This window comes from Oryza glaberrima, chromosome 9, assembly GCF_000147395.1.
Source record: "Oryza glaberrima chromosome 9, OglaRS2, whole genome shotgun sequence".
Classification (NCBI taxonomy): Eukaryota; Viridiplantae; Streptophyta; class Magnoliopsida; order Poales; family Poaceae; genus Oryza; species Oryza glaberrima.
The window spans coordinates 4,548,005-4,563,323 of NC_068334.1; the positions used below are offsets into that span (position 1 = coordinate 4,548,005).

Below are 15,319 nucleotides of genomic sequence, written 5' to 3' on the forward strand. Positions count from 1 at the left end.
TGTATCCATATTTATCTCCCTAGTTCTACTTAGATAAGCAGACATATGTGGGTATAAATACAATACCCCATAGAAGTAGAGGGGATCGGACACGCCAACAAGCCAATAGACAACAACATAAACCTAGACATACCCAACCTAAAGCAACAAATGCCAACATAAGGAATATATCTAGTGCTACCTCCAATCTCGCTGAGTTTATATTCGAAGAAGAGGACTACCCTAACCGTCAACTACATGTTGGAGATCCGTGTCGCCAAGCCAACGCCGACTAGATTAGGTCATACCAAATATTGTACTCAAGTGATACCGATATAAGAGAGTAGCACTGGCTTCGGCCAACAGGAGTAGGGTTATTACCTGTCAGTTAAGGGGTCCAAACCTGTATAAAAATCCCTGTCTCCCGTCTCTTTTACCTCAATCTCGCGTATACCTTGGCATCAACGATTCCTGATACTTCCAAATACCGTAGTCGCGATATAGATCGTCGACATCATTCTCATCTAAACAGTGTTAACAATTAGTACAAATAATTTTGACAATATTGTTTATTCCATCATATATTACTCTTGAACATGCCTAGCATAGGTGAATCAGATGTATAACAAAACAAAAATTTTCAAAACAAAAAATATATTAACTCATATATTTTACGAAGCATGCTGATAGGCGAGTTTACATATAATCGGGACAATATAAATACTTATTTCTTTTACGATTATTAGGTAATCTATTGTTTTTTAGTGAATATGGTGAGATATGACTTCTTTAGTTTTTCTTAAACAACATATAAATTTCCCGCTCATGAGCACGGGCTTTCTTCCTAATTATGTATGAAATTTAAATCCTATAAATCCTTATATTTTCAAACGGAGGAAGTAGCTTTCATCACAGGTTAAGTGGTTTTTAAGTAGAATATGTCCAGTTTGTCGGCCCATGGAAAACTAGGGACGATTCTTGAGGAAAACCAAACAAATGCCATCCTCGATTCGGTCAAAACGCCGGTTTGATTTAATTTGTTCTGCAAACAGTCCGGAAAATGCCGAGATTGGAGCGGCTTGCATTCTCTCTACAATACTAGAGTTTTCGTGTTTTGCTGGAGTTGGAGTTGCTGCATTGGGTTTAGCCGATGAGGTGGACAACGATAACACCCAACACTTACACTCTGTCATTTTGGAGGTCTTGCAGTTTTTGAGAGAGTCTGGGGCGAAAGCCCTGCCTAGTTTTCCATGACCGGCGACATCGACGTCTGTGGGTGCCGATTCCTCCTTGGAGGTATTGCTTTATTGTTTCTCTCTCTTTGGGTGAAAACCCAGTCCAATTTCGAGCAAGTGTTGACATTGGTATTGTCGTTGCTTCCCTTCTTGGAGACCTTGCCTTGAAGATCCTGCTCTTCTCTCGGTTGTCGTTGTGTTTCATAGTTGTTTCGCCACATGTTTTTGTCTTGTCTTCTGTGTATGTTTACGCCAGCTTCCCCGTAGTAAGCTGTGTATTTGTATGGTTTTCGGGCCTAGTTTTACTTATAAACAGGGCCAACTAGATCTTCTACCGTTGGTTTGCTTTGAAAAAAAAAAACAGTCTGGAAAGAAACACAACGTATGAGAGGTTAGTTTTGGAATTTTCTCGTTCGTCTCGCCCCAGTTCATCCTCCACCATACACATATGTTCGTCAACAAGATAAGCATGTAATGACCATACTAGGTAAGCTAGCTAGTACTAACGACCTCGCACGCTGCTCTTGCAAGCTCTCTCGGCCATGGCGGTCGGCACCGTTCCCGATAGCCAGGATCTTCCACGCCGCTATGGTGGAAGGGTCACCACCTTCGTCGTGCTCTCCTGCATCACCGCGGGCATGGGAGGCGTCATCTTCGGCTATGACATCGGCGTCTCTGGTGCGTGCTTACAATTACAAATCGGTCAATCGAACAAGCGCGCAAACACCGTGATTCGAGCACGATGAACGAGGACGATGACATGGCTGGTATATGCAGGTGGTGTGACCTCGATGGACGGATTCCTGAGCAAGTTTTTCCCGGAGGTATACCGGCGGATGAAGGGGACGAGCGTCAGCAACTACTGCAAGTTCGACAGCGAGCTGCTCACCGCCTTCACGTCATCGCTCTACATCGCCGGCCTCCTCACCACCTTCCTGGCTTCGTCAGTCACCGCTAGGTGCGGCCGCCGGCCGTCGATGGTCATCGCGGGGAGCGCGATCCTCGCCGGCTCAGCGATCGGAGGAACCGCGGTGAATGTCTCCATGGTGATCTTGGGCAGGGTGCTGCTCGGCGTCGGGCTGGGCTTCGGCAATCAGGTGCACATAATATCTTAAACATTTTGTCTGGCAAATGGGCTTCAAAAACGTTTCTTGCATTTGATTTTCGGCCCTGTATATAATAGGCTGTGCAGATTAATTAGGCTCGAACAGATGAGCACTCCAAATAATGGTCTTCCATTGAGCTGTTGGAAACAAACCATCGAGGATTAGGAATTGAGCTCACTGTTTACGAAATGGAACAAGTTTACTTTGCATCCCTTATCTCTTGCTTTGGATTGAATAGGCTCCCTCGACCATAAATCTGGGTATTAACACCTTATCCATCTTCAAAAACCCATGCAAACTGATTTGGGAAGCGGTTTCTGCTGACGTGATAGGTTGACTGTGGTTGACTTATTGAGTCAACAGGTGGGATCCACGTGTCAGCAGCTTCCACCCCATCTCATCTTTAATTCTTCCTCACTTCCCTCTATTTCTCTCTATGTTTCTCCTATCTTACCTCTTCCCTCGCACGCGCCGGTGGCCCCTCCGGGGATCGCACTCTGGCAACTGGCCAACCTCGCTGCCTGCTCGACGTTGCCCACGAGCTCCCCGTCCACAAACAACGGTGTCCCGCCCGCGGCCGTGGAGTTCGTCGAGGAATCCGCGGTCGGTGTACCGCCCTAGGCCCGTGGAATTCGTCGTGGAATCCGCGGTGCACGACGTCTAGTTCGTTGGCACGGTTGTGGCGAACGACGTTGGCCGTGTTGGCGATGATACCGCGCGCAGCGCTTGGGTTACGGACTTACGGGTTCATGGTGTGGTCGACGCATTGTGGTGCGACGGAGGTGGTCGCGTGACACGACGGTGTGCTGCACGTTTCGAGACGCGGTGGGACCACGGCTGCCGTGGGTGGCGGGGGCGTCCTCCTTCCCATGTGGATGGCGTGGCGTCCGGTGCGAGTCCCATCCCAAGAAGGCAAGAACCAGCCCAAGAAACCAGGGGCATAGCCTTTTCACACCTGGCCATGCAGCTAGTAACCTTGAAAAAAGTACACCGGAGGACCCATCTTATCACCGAATTATAAAATCATCTTTCAACAAAAAAAAAAAAAACTAGATAGAACTCATCCTCTAACCTCCAAAACTAGTGCAAACAGAGCTCCCTTAGTGGTATTGTTCTTAATTTTGGCTAACATGGTTTTTACCTGACTCCTTTGACTACGTCTTCGTCTCACATGACGCTTACATGGTATTTTCATCTGGAAAATAAAATAAAATAACACAACAAAATGGTGGGGCCCACTAGTCAGATCCGCTTCTTCCTTTTCTCTATTCTTCCTCTCTTTCTTACGTCAGGTAGGGAGGAAGGGCAGAGATGGGAGATAGCCAGCCCTTGTGCCACGTCCCGACCGTGCTGCTCGAGCTTGCTGGTACAGGCCTGGTGAGGGGGTCACGCACCGGAAGCTCCTCAATATCGACAGAAAGCAGCTCGGCCCAAGGGAGCGGGCGAGCTCGCCGGCCTCCCCGTCTCCCTCTTTGTGCGCGCTCACCGCTGGCCTCCTTGCCTCCTTCCTCTCCACGCATGCTCGCCGCCGGCGGTCACCCTTCCCCTTTCCCTCCTCCGCCTCCCCCACCTCCACGGTGATGACGGCGACTGTATTAACACGAGCACCTCCTTCCCCTCCGCCCTGAGCACTGCCATCGCCACCACCCACCGCCACCGCTAGCGACAACGAGGGATGCAACTTGCCCTTCCCTATTTCTTTCCCAAGATTCTCGACTCTTCTGCTGGTGATGCCGCCCATCCCCTCTTTGCCGCCCTACTCCTCTTTGCCGCTGCAAACATCTTCCTCGATCCACGACGTGGCCGCCATGGGCCGCCTCCTCTCCCGCCTCGCCCCGCCAGCCTCCTTTGCACCTGCCACTTCCCCCTGCCCAGGGCCGCTGCGTTGCCTAGCGTCGGCTACTGGACCTCCTTCTTTCTGCACCGACCGACAATCCGGCCCAGACGATGACGAGAAAAGTGAGAGTGAGGAGGAAGGGAGAGAATAGGAGAAAGAGAGAGAGAGGGCGATGACGTGGTCACCTTGACATGTGGGGCTCCTGTGCTAATTCAGCCACCATGTCAGATAAAACCGGGGTCAAAATCACCTAAGAACTCAGAGTGACCCAGTTTTGTAAGTTGAGAGATTCTATATATTTGTTTTATTATTTTGTTGAGGGAAGATTTTGTAATTCGGTAACAAGACGAGGGATCTCATATATACTTCTTACTATGATCTTTCCACATCAGATGGTTCATATAGACAGCGCATATAGCCGGTCATTGGTTTGGCTATTTCAAATATATTCGAATAATTAATGATTTAATTCGAAAGATAAACGTATACAATAATGTGGATGGTATTAATCTGTCCCGATCTGTTGATTAACAAATATAGTAACAAAATGTTCTCTCTCTCCTCAGTGCCATATAAAATCCGACATCTTCTCCTAAATGCTTTACGTTGTACCATTGTTTTTGCCCTCCTGTCATTCGTAACGCGCACTATATTGCACGTACACACAGGCCGTGCCGCTGTACCTGTCGGAAATGGCTCCTCCGCTGCACCGAGGAGCGTTCAGCAACGGCTTCCAGCTCTGCGTCGGCATCGGCGCCGTCACTGCCCGCCTCACCAACTTCTTCACGCAGAAGATCAGGCAAGGCTGGGGATGGCGCGTCTCGCTCGCCGTCGCCGCCGTCCCCGGCGGGTTGCTCACCCTCGGCGCGCTCTTCCTCCCGGAGACGCCCAACAGCCTACTGCAGCAAGGCAGAGACAAGCGCAGAGTCAGGGTGCTTCTCACCAGGATCCGAGGTGTCAGCGACGTGGAGGACGAGCTGGAGGACATTGTGGCCGCCAATAGCGACAAGGCGAACAGCAGCCGCGGCCTGCAGATGATCGTCACCCAGCGGCAGTACCGTCCCCAGCTCGTCATGGCCATCATGATACCCTTCTTCCAACAGGTCACTCCTCATCCCCTGTTTTCTTTAGATATGTGAATTTTTTTTTATTCTGGTCTCGGCATAAGGCATTCCCTCAACCATCCATTATTACAAAATTTTAACCATATGCTAGCCACAAATACTATATACTTAATTAAGCTTGAATGAAAACCACCTAAGCACAAAGCCTATCATCGACCACCCACCGATGCTTGAATATAAGCATTTTTAAAGCACCGTTTACTCCACCAACCACAACTCATTTACTACTTTTTTAATAGAGAAATTTCATGTGTATACTGAAATTTCACCTAATCCCCTTTATATCTTGAGTTTTGCTATTTCTCATGTATAGCACCGAATTTTGGTTACCCTTTTTTTGTTAGTTTGACCGTTCAATTTCTATGGAAAGGATCATTTTGCCCTTAGGTAAGGAAGAAACATAAATTTTGTGAAGTATATTGTTGAAGTGTAGAAATTTATTGTACGACACTATTATATTCCTGAGTTTGTGATGCGAGATATTATTTATGACAAACCTTATATATGCGAGATATTATTTATGACAAACCTTATAAATATGAAATAAAAAGTATTATTTACTTTTTAGCTACTAAAAATTATATATGCGGCATATTTTTGTGATAGTAGTACAACCGATTTACCATCTGTCCTATATATTGTCTACTTAAAATCTATATATTATCTACTTAAAACAGTGTTGTAGAAGATTAATTGGTTTTTCCCATTTTAAAAAATACTACTCATACTTTTTGTTGATGATATACAAAGCTTATATAGGTGGGAAGAGAGGAAAGGTGGACGACCGCATCTGTAAAATTATAGAGAAACCTAAAAATTGTAGACGATATATGGAGTATTAATTACTAGTACGTACCAGCTAATTGGCGTGCATGAACGAAAATGTATAGGTGACCGGCATCAACGCGATTTCGTTCTACGCGCCGGTGCTGCTGCGCACGATCGGAATGGGGGAGAGCGCGTCGCTGCTGTCGGTGGTGGTGACGGGCTTGGTCGGCACGTCGTCGACGTTCGTCTCCATGTTCCTCGTCGACCGGTTCGGCCGGAGGACGCTCTTCCTCGTCGGCGGCGCCCAGATGCTGGTGTCACAGCTCATGATCGGAGGCATCATGGCCACCCAGCTGGGCGACCACGGGCAGGTGAGCAAGACGTGCGCGCTGGTGCTCATCTTCCTCATCGCCGTCTACGTGGCCGGGTTCGCGTGGTCGTGGGGCCCGCTCGGGTGGCTGGTGCCGAGCGAGGTGTTCCCGCTGGAGGTGAGGTCGGCCGGGCAGAGCATCACGGTGGCGATGAACTTCCTTGTGACGACGGCGGTGGCGCAGTTGTTCCTGGCCACGCTGTGCCGCATGAGGGCCGGCATCTTCTTCTTCTTCGCGGCGTGGCTGGTGGCCATGACCGCCTTCGTCTACCTCCTGCTGCCGGAGACCAAGGGCCTACCCATCGAGCAGGTCCGGAGGCTGTGGGCGCAGCACTGGTTCTGGAGGAGGTTCGTCGACACCGCCTCCAACGGGGAGCAAGCTAAGCTAGACTGCTAGCGCCAGTAACTTTGACAACTCTGCACAATCGATCACAGTTAACTAGTCAATAGTTACTACTCCCTCCGTTTTAGGTTACGATATATTTCAAAGTCAAAATATTTTAAGGGTCTCTTTAGGGGAGCTTTTGATTCTGAGAAGCAGCTTGTTGGTAGACAGGTTTTCCAACTTTTGCCTTTTAGTTCATTTTCTAGATTCTACAACTATATCTTATTAGAATCTTAGAACAAAAGCTGGACCGTTTAGGGGAGCTTCTAATTCTGCGAGAAGCTGCGGCAGCTAGAAGCTCCCCAAACAAGCCCTAACTTTGACCAAGTTTATAGAAAAAAATAGTAATATTTTTTATCCAATATAAATTTATTATAAAAATATTTAATTATTAATTTAATAAAACTAACTTGATAATGTAAATATTATTATATTTGTCTATAAACTTAGTTAAATTTAAAACAGTTTGATTTTAAACAAAATCGGAACATCTTATAACCTGACAAAGAGGGAGTAACTGATTTTACTTAGGACATCTTTTTGCCTTGAGCAGATCTACTAGTTTCCAGTTGTGTGCGTGCTATATGCAACATCACTGGCTATCCAGCAAAGATTCATTCAAGAGATGTTAAACCCCTCTCCCACATGCAACCCCTAGAATATCAATATCCTTCTCTGTACAATGTGGTTCGAAAGAGACATTCTACTTTGGCAGAGGTTATGAGCATAATACCGTTGAATGTTTTATTCCGACGATCAATTGTAGTACCAAAGTTAGTTGAGTGGAATGATTTGATTTCTCGACTAGCTAACATAACCCTGTCAAATGAAAATGATTGCTTTATTTGGTCGCTACATAAAAATGACCATTTTTCAGTCAAATTCATGTATAATACGATCATCAATTCCAATGTAAGAATCTACAAGAGAATCTTATGGGAGGTAAAGGTACCACTAAAAATCAAAGTATTTATGTGGTTCCTTCACAAAAAAGTAATCTTGATGAAAGATAACCTCATAAAGAGAAAATGGAGGAGAAACAAGCAATGTTGTTTTTGTAATACACAAGAGACCATCCAACATCTTTTCTTTGACTGTCATGTTGCACGTTTTGCTTGGCAATGTGTCTTCTTTGCCTTCAATATCCCCCTCCCCACAATACAAAAGATATTTTTGGTAACTGGCTAAGGGGAGTGCCTAGACCCCAAAAAAATGATTTTATTTAGAGCTAGTGTTCTATGTTAGTCAATTTGGCGTTGCTGTAGTGATATAGTTTTTAACCATAAAAAAATGCCTAACATCATACAGGTTATCTTCATATATTCCAATTGGCTCTACTCTTGGTGTATGATGCTTTCACACGAACAACAGGATACTATTTGCAATGGTGCTACACGCTTGGAATTGGTAGGCAAGGAACTTTTACTCCAGTTTGGATGGCGTAGTACCTACAGAATTTCGTGATAGAATCTACATGATTTTAAAAAACCTTGATTTAGTAGATCGTATTATCGGCAGAAGTTGGGGTTTGTCCCATCTCACCTTTTTTAACCTCTTTTCTGTTCACTGCTGGACTTTTTGGCTATGTGTCTACGAGCAGAGGCCGGAGATATAACCCTTTTCCATTATTAAAAAAAGAGATGTTACCTCGGCCATTCTTGGGTTTCCCCTTTCTTTAAAAGGCCATCTTTTGACAAGGCCCCCGTATCAAATTTGCAAACATCAACGGAGCACCAGTTGGTAAATCTTATATATGTCAACGGCTGGGTCTCTGGCCAGCAGAAATCGTTATTGGTCGAATTTATGGAGGTATTTGAATCTCCTGAAGATGAATATATAAATATTAAGTATTTCATGTAAAACGAGGTGGTAATGATGTGTAATTAATTGAGTTTTAATTATTATAAACTTAAAAAATGGATTAATATGATATTTTAGAGCAACTTTCATATAGAAAGTTTTCGTATGAAACACACCGTTTAGCAGTTTAAAAAATGTGCTATGAATATCTAAAATTTAATCCAACCCTTATTAGAGAAGGAACGAAATTTAATCCAACCCTTATTAGAGAAGGAACACAACCATAGAAGTCCACGTCGCCACACGCCAGATTTACACGACATGCATCCATTAGGATTTAGGAATAAGTGAATGGGACTATCTAGTGACATTTTGATAGATTTGTACAATAAAAGTCATGTTTTTTAAAAACGATTTTTTTTATGAGACCCCCGCTAGGTTGCATGCGGACTGCAATTGACGGCGTCTGTAAAAATCGACATCCATTTCCGTATATGACTTCTTAAGAGGCCCACATACAAAAGTCGATTTCCGTAGGCGTACCTCTTAAGGGGCCACATGCGCAAATGAGTTTATTTTTATAGATGGACCTCTTAATGGACCGCATGTGAAAATATATTTTTCAGGCGGATTTTAAGGTTTAGATTACTTTCTAGTACCAATAGAGAGCACCGTAGTGGGGCTCCTGTGAGACTGAGTCATAGTTGAGGCTAGGATGCAAGCGGGCTGACCCGCGAAACCACTTGTAGGTAAAATTAGTGAGTAATCCATGGATTGACTCACGGGTTATCTACAAATTTGACCTATAAGTGGATTTATGGATTATTTCACTTGTATTCATAGATGCGACAAGTCAGGCTACGACACGAGAACCTGTGGGTTACCACTTATTTAACCTATAATCGGGTTTACGGGTTGGTCCGCTTGCATCCTACTTAAGGCCTTTAATAAGTACAGGTTGAAGCTTCATTGGCATGGTTTTCCAAACTTAGTTGCTTGACAATAGCAGACTATTAGCCGGCTATAAATATATTTTAGTGAGATAAAAGATGAGAGAGAAGAGCAGCGGACTACAGATCTGTAGCTAGCTGCAGCGCGGACTTCAAGACACAATGTGTGTATGACAGGTAGGACCATATATTAATAGTATAGTAAACAACTATTGTATGAATTGGCTATTAGATTGACTATAGATGTATTGAAGCTAGTAGTGGGATATACTATAAACTTGCTCAAGGCTATGTTCTTACCCCTGCAGGTTTTCCAACTCATTTCCGTTATTTTCCGTGTCCACGCTTTTCAAACTGTTAAACGGTGTGTTTTTTTAAAAATTGCTTAAAAAATCATATTATCTTATTTTTAAAAAATACATAATACTTAATTAATCACATGCTAACGAACCGTTCCGTTTTTCGTGCGTGCTCCCATCTGGCTCGATGAGGCCCCCTCGCTGCTGCGTTTTCTCTCCACGCCAGCGCCCACCGTTGGTGCTGCCTCTCGCCCCATCTACCTCTCGCCCAGCCCAGCTCTGCCTGGCCACCTCCATCTCTGCACTAGCCGCTAGCTAGCCCTCCTACACCGCCAGCACTAGGGACCAAGCTTCGGCACAGCCGCCACCTCACCACCACGGCTTTGCCCAATGGCCGTCGTGACGCCTCATCTACGCTGGCACGAGAGAAATACGAGGAGGAATAGTACGTCGGGCGGCCCGACTCGGGCCCTCCATTGGCAAGTTGCTTTGGCTGGTCAAATTTAGCTAGTAAAGGGAGGGATTAGGCCAGTTGTTAATGAGGTTGTTTGAGCACGAATGTTTTTCTAATACCAAACTTTAGTTTGGAGAGTTACTTGAAGAGGCTATTAGAGACACTCTTACTTGTACGAGAAGTCTTCTGCAGCACAGAACAAATATATACTTTCTTCGTTTTATATTATAAGTTGCTTTCGCTTTTTTTAGTTAAGTGTTTTTAAATTTAACCAAGTTTTAAAAATATATAGTATCATTTTCAATAAAAACAAATATTTTATAAAATATATTAAATATTAATTTAGTGAAACTAATGTGATGTTACAATGTTACTAAACTTTTCTTGCCTAGGAAAAAAAATCAAAAGAGCTGTCCCCAAGGCTTCAGGTACTGTAGTAGAATTGTCACCGTCAATCCGGCCGTCAGCTATATCTGCCACCCATTTGTACCCCTGCATCCTATGATCCCATCGCTTATATACAAACCTGCCGAGATTTGCGGCTCCTGGAGATTTTTGAGCTGGCGTGGCCACCCGCGCGTGCCGACGCGTCAGCGAGTTTGCTACAAGCCTGCTTGGAAGGTTTATAACTGGTAAAAAAAGGTGTAAATTACAGGCGGTTAAGAAATTTCGGACAAGGACTCGAAAGAGTGCTTGGATGAATCAACGGAAAAGCGTAACGGAAAAGCGTGACCCTTTGAGACCACAATTTTATTAGGGCATTTGTAATATTGCCCCTGGTCTTCTCAAACTTCCACTACAAAATGAAAGTAAAATAACAAAAAGAAACCACTCTTTAGTCTGGTTGAGATAATTTAGATTCGAGTTTTGAAATTAATTTATCGCAATATATAGTTTTATCGATTATACTGAATTTTATATTAGGCTACAAGCAAACATTGATCCTTTCCCTATACTCATATAATAATTGATATCATATAATAATTGATATTAATGGACCTTAAATAGTATTCCCTCTATCCCATAATATAAGGGATTTTAACTTTTTGCTTGATCTGTTTGATCATTCGTCTTATTCAAAAAATTTTAGAATTATTATTTATTTTAAAGAAAAACCGGCACCTATACTATATATCCGGTTATTTGAAAAAAACGAAACCTTTAATTTATTAAAGGTGTAAAAAACGACACCTATTGTAACCGAGCCGAGCTCGGTGGGTGTCTTTTTCTCCACCGGCTCTCTCTCCCATTCTCTCTCCCTTATCTCTTCTTCTCCTCCTCCCACTAGCTCTCTGCCACTTTCTCTCCCTTATCGCTTCTTCTCCTCCTCCCTTATCTCTTCTTCTTCTACCAGCTCTGTGGCGGTAGGCGGCGGGCTCGCGGCGGTAGGCTCGCTGGGGTGAGGCGGCGGTCTAGGTGGCAGTCTCGTTGGGGGTAGGCGGCAGCAGGCGGCAGGTGGAGAAGCCCCTCCCCTTTGCTAGATCCGGCGGGAGGGGAGGCGGCAGCAGAGGGGCAGCGGGGCTCGCAGATGGAGGCGGCGGCGGTCTCGCCAGGGGTATGCGGCGGGTTCACCGGGGGGAGGCGGAGCGACAGCTCGAAGACGGCGACTATGGCGGTGGCTACACAACCGTGCGACGACGACGATGTCGGGACAACGACAGAGTGGTCTGGATTCTTTTTTTTTATTATTGCCAAGATCTGGGATGAATTTGAGGGTTAAAATTTGTGTTGTGGATGAATGGATTGATATGTGGATGAATCCATCTGTGGATTTTTTATTGCCAAGATCTGGGAGGAATTTGATTGTCAAAATTTGTGTTGTGGATGAATCGATCTGTGGATTGGATATGTGATGGATAGATGATGATATGCTAGTTCTTGTTGTGGTGTAGATGAATGTTTGAGGAGGGACTGCTCTGCTCAATGCGACGAGCTAATGCGTTGAGCCGATTTTTCATTATTTGTGGAACCTCAAAGGTGTCGGTTCTTAGACCCCGGCATCTATTTCTTTTCTTATTAGTGTCGCCTTCATGGTGCTGGTTGGGAAAACCGGAACCTATGGGGGTTTCCCAACCGGCACCTATTTGTGTTTCTGTAGTAGTGTTAGTCCAAATTATTTGCTTCAGTAACATTCTTGAGTTGGTTGTTGTGGAAATGTGGACAATCGAAAAGTATAATCAATTACTGCCTTCCAATATAATTCATATCTATTGCAAAACTGAAAACAAACAACAAGATCAATTATTTTCCCAAGCCCCACTACTGGGGAAGGCCTTTTCACTCCCGGTTTGCAACATATCTTTTGTCCCGGTTGAAATAACCGGGACGAAAGATCTATCTTTAGTCCTGGTTGGTAACACCAACCGGGATAAAAGATGGTAGCGCAACATGGCATCTTAGTCCTGGTTTTCTTTTTTTTCATTGTTTTTTTGCTGGCTTGCATTCTTCACCTTAGCAAATTCTTCCAAAAATTCACAAATCATACTCAAATCATCCACAAATTCATCCACAACAAAATCATCACAAATTCCAAATCCAGTTGCTCCCTACATCCCCAAATCAAAGTAACAACATCAAAAATCGTAAGATTTGCATCACAAATTGTCAAAAAAAAATACATCACAAATTCTAAAAAAAATACATCACAGATCAAATAACACAGATCCAATGAATCACAAATTCTTAAAAAAAAGGGATTAGCTAAAAAACTATCGAGTGTTTTTTGAGGGGAAAACATTCAAATCTAACTACAGTATATAATTTCACTAGAACTATATACTATAATAATAATACTTGTATATATGTATTAAAATATTATATGCAACTTTATATCTAATAAATATAGAGATAACAATATAGTTATAGTATAGTTACACTATAGTTACAATGTAACTACAATGTAAGTAGAATGTAACTACAATTTAACTAGGGTGTAACTAGAGTATAACTAACTGTAACTTGCAAACTTTTCAAAAACTTGCAAGAGATGAAGTGGCTACCACGCATAGCTGGTGGGAACGAGGTCCTGGGTTCGAACCCCACGCAGCACACAAATTATAGTTATCACGCGGATTTTTTCCACCAACGCGCTAGCACTAATCTTGAGGCGAATCCGACGGTCAAAAATTCGACAGTTTTTCCCCCGTTTACTGTCGACAGTAAACTAGCAAATCCGAAAAAAAAAGAAATCCGGCGCGGCCGCTGCCGCCTCCTGCCTCACCTGCGACAGATGAGAGGGCGCCGCTGGCCGTTGTCCGCCGCCTGCCACCGCCCACCGTCCTCCACCTGCCGTGGGCTGCCGCCTCCTGCTCGCTGCCCACCGCGCCGCCTCCAGCTCGCACATCGCCTCTCTAGCCCAACGGCCGCCGCTGCTGCCCTCGTCCGGCCGCCGCCAACCCCGCCCGACGGTAGCTGCCGCTTCTCCTGTTGGATGAGAAAGAGCGCGCGCGCGAGAGAGAGAGAGAGGAGGTGAAAGATTACAAAAGGGAAGTCTCTCGAGCTCTCCTAACTTTCCCCTCCCCCTGCTACAGTAAATCTTGAGTTCTCTGACCCTTCTTCCCCCAAAATTCCGGTGGCTTGCCGCCGGTGAGGGTTGGAGGAGGGGTCCGGCCACCTCCCCTACTAGTATAGCGTAGCTAGTTTGAAGTTTTTCGTCAGGTTTTTCCTGTGCTTTTGTGTATTTCCTGTTGTGTCATCGAGATGGTCGTTGGTGCCGACTACTCTCGTCTTGCTGCTGCGGAGTTCTCCGTCGGATTTCTTCTGAACGGCGGGCTGCGACAATGGCGGGTTCCCTCCCCTAGCCACTGGCTGGGGTGCTATTGGTTTTGCTCAAGCAAAGGTTGCGTCGGCCTACTTCGTTTTCTCCGGCGAGCCCCTTTCAAGAAAAGCGGTCATCTTCCTAATCTCCGGCGAAACTTCCTCGAGCGATGGCTGATGTGGTTGATTTTAGCTGGGATGACCTCAACCTCCATTGCAAGGAGGCCCGTTTCGGGTATGGTTGCTGGCTATCTTTGCAGTTCACCGTGTTTGTTTGTTCTTCTTCGTTGGAGGTTTCGATCTAGCCATTTTCCTTGCTATGGCTGCGGTTGTGTTGATCTTGTGAAAGAATTTTGGCGGAAATCTTCGGTGGTGCGGCTGATGATCCAATTTACTTGCCGGTGCTTCAACCTCCACATACGGGAGGCCCCTTCAGGGTTCATGCACAGGCACTATCTTTTGCAGCTGGCCTTGTTTCAAGCTCTGCCAGATTCGAGCTCCAAGAAACTACCATCAACACTACAGGCAGCTCAAAGAGAAGGACCTGATTGCTTTTTTATATTTTTTCTAGGTCCTTTTCTACAAAATGATCTCAAGTGTAATTTACCCTTTCTACAGGGGTTCATGTGCAAAACTGGATGTACTCCAGTGATGTGTGCTTGTTGCACAGAATCTTCTATGATATACTAATAAATAAAAGAGTAAATTTCACAAAACTACACGTTTTGTGGTCTATGTTATAGAAAACTACACACACTTTGACACTTAGTACTTAAGTACATATATTTCGGTAATGTAGTTTCATAAAACCACACTATCAATGAATGGATTCACCGTGAGATGACGTGGCTGTTCCACCTAGACGAGGACGTGGCATCCTATGCTATTAATTTTGCATGACCTCCTATGCTTGTCAGCGCTGGCGGACGGCCGTTCCATATTTCCGCCCATCGACGACCACCGAGCAATATCGTGTAGTTGTCACCGCCGTCGGCCTGCATCTCGTCGTCATGTTAGCCACAAGCCAGCGCCTTTCCTCTCACTGCTATCCCCTCGCCGCCGTGCCACGAGGCTCCTCGCTAGGCCTAGTCATCTCCCGGCGGCCCCTCACCATCCTCTGGTCTTCTCTCTCCAATACATGCTATGCTCGAGATCTAGAGTTAGCAGTCAACTTGCTGGCTACATGCCTCTTCGAGTACTGCGGCCATGCAGCCCCTTGTGTCTCATTCCAGCACTATGGTGGCTCTGCGATTCTG

The 15,319-nt window shown here is 45.1% G+C and overlaps 1 protein-coding gene across 1 annotated transcript; it reads left to right on the top strand.

The window, feature by feature from the left end:
• The first annotated feature begins 1,588 nt into the window (after positions 1 to 1,588).
• On the top strand, positions 1,589 to 7,544 carry LOC127784140 (hexose carrier protein HEX6-like). The gene is made up of 4 exons (XM_052311335.1): positions 1,589 to 1,892; positions 1,992 to 2,311; positions 4,826 to 5,260; positions 6,172 to 7,544. The coding sequence occupies exons 1-4, from the start codon at positions 1,757 to 1,759 to the stop codon at positions 6,814 to 6,816; spliced, it is 1,536 nt and encodes a 511-aa protein (XP_052167295.1). The 5' UTR covers positions 1,589 to 1,756; the 3' UTR covers positions 6,817 to 7,544.
• The last annotated feature ends 7,775 nt before the right edge of the window (positions 7,545 to 15,319 follow it).

Bases quoted from the DNA above. Each gene is read 5' to 3' on its own strand.
- LOC127784140 (XM_052311335.1), top strand. From the start codon at position 1,757: ATGGCGGTCGGCACCGTTCCCGATAGCCAGGATCTTCCACGCCGCTAT. The intron at 1,893-1,991 runs GTGCGTGCTTAC...TGGTATATGCAG, and splicing joins CTATGACATCGGCGTCTCTG to GTGGTGTGACCTCGATGGAC. The intron at 5,261-6,171 runs GTCACTCCTCAT...GAAAATGTATAG, and splicing joins TGATACCCTTCTTCCAACAG to GTGACCGGCATCAACGCGAT.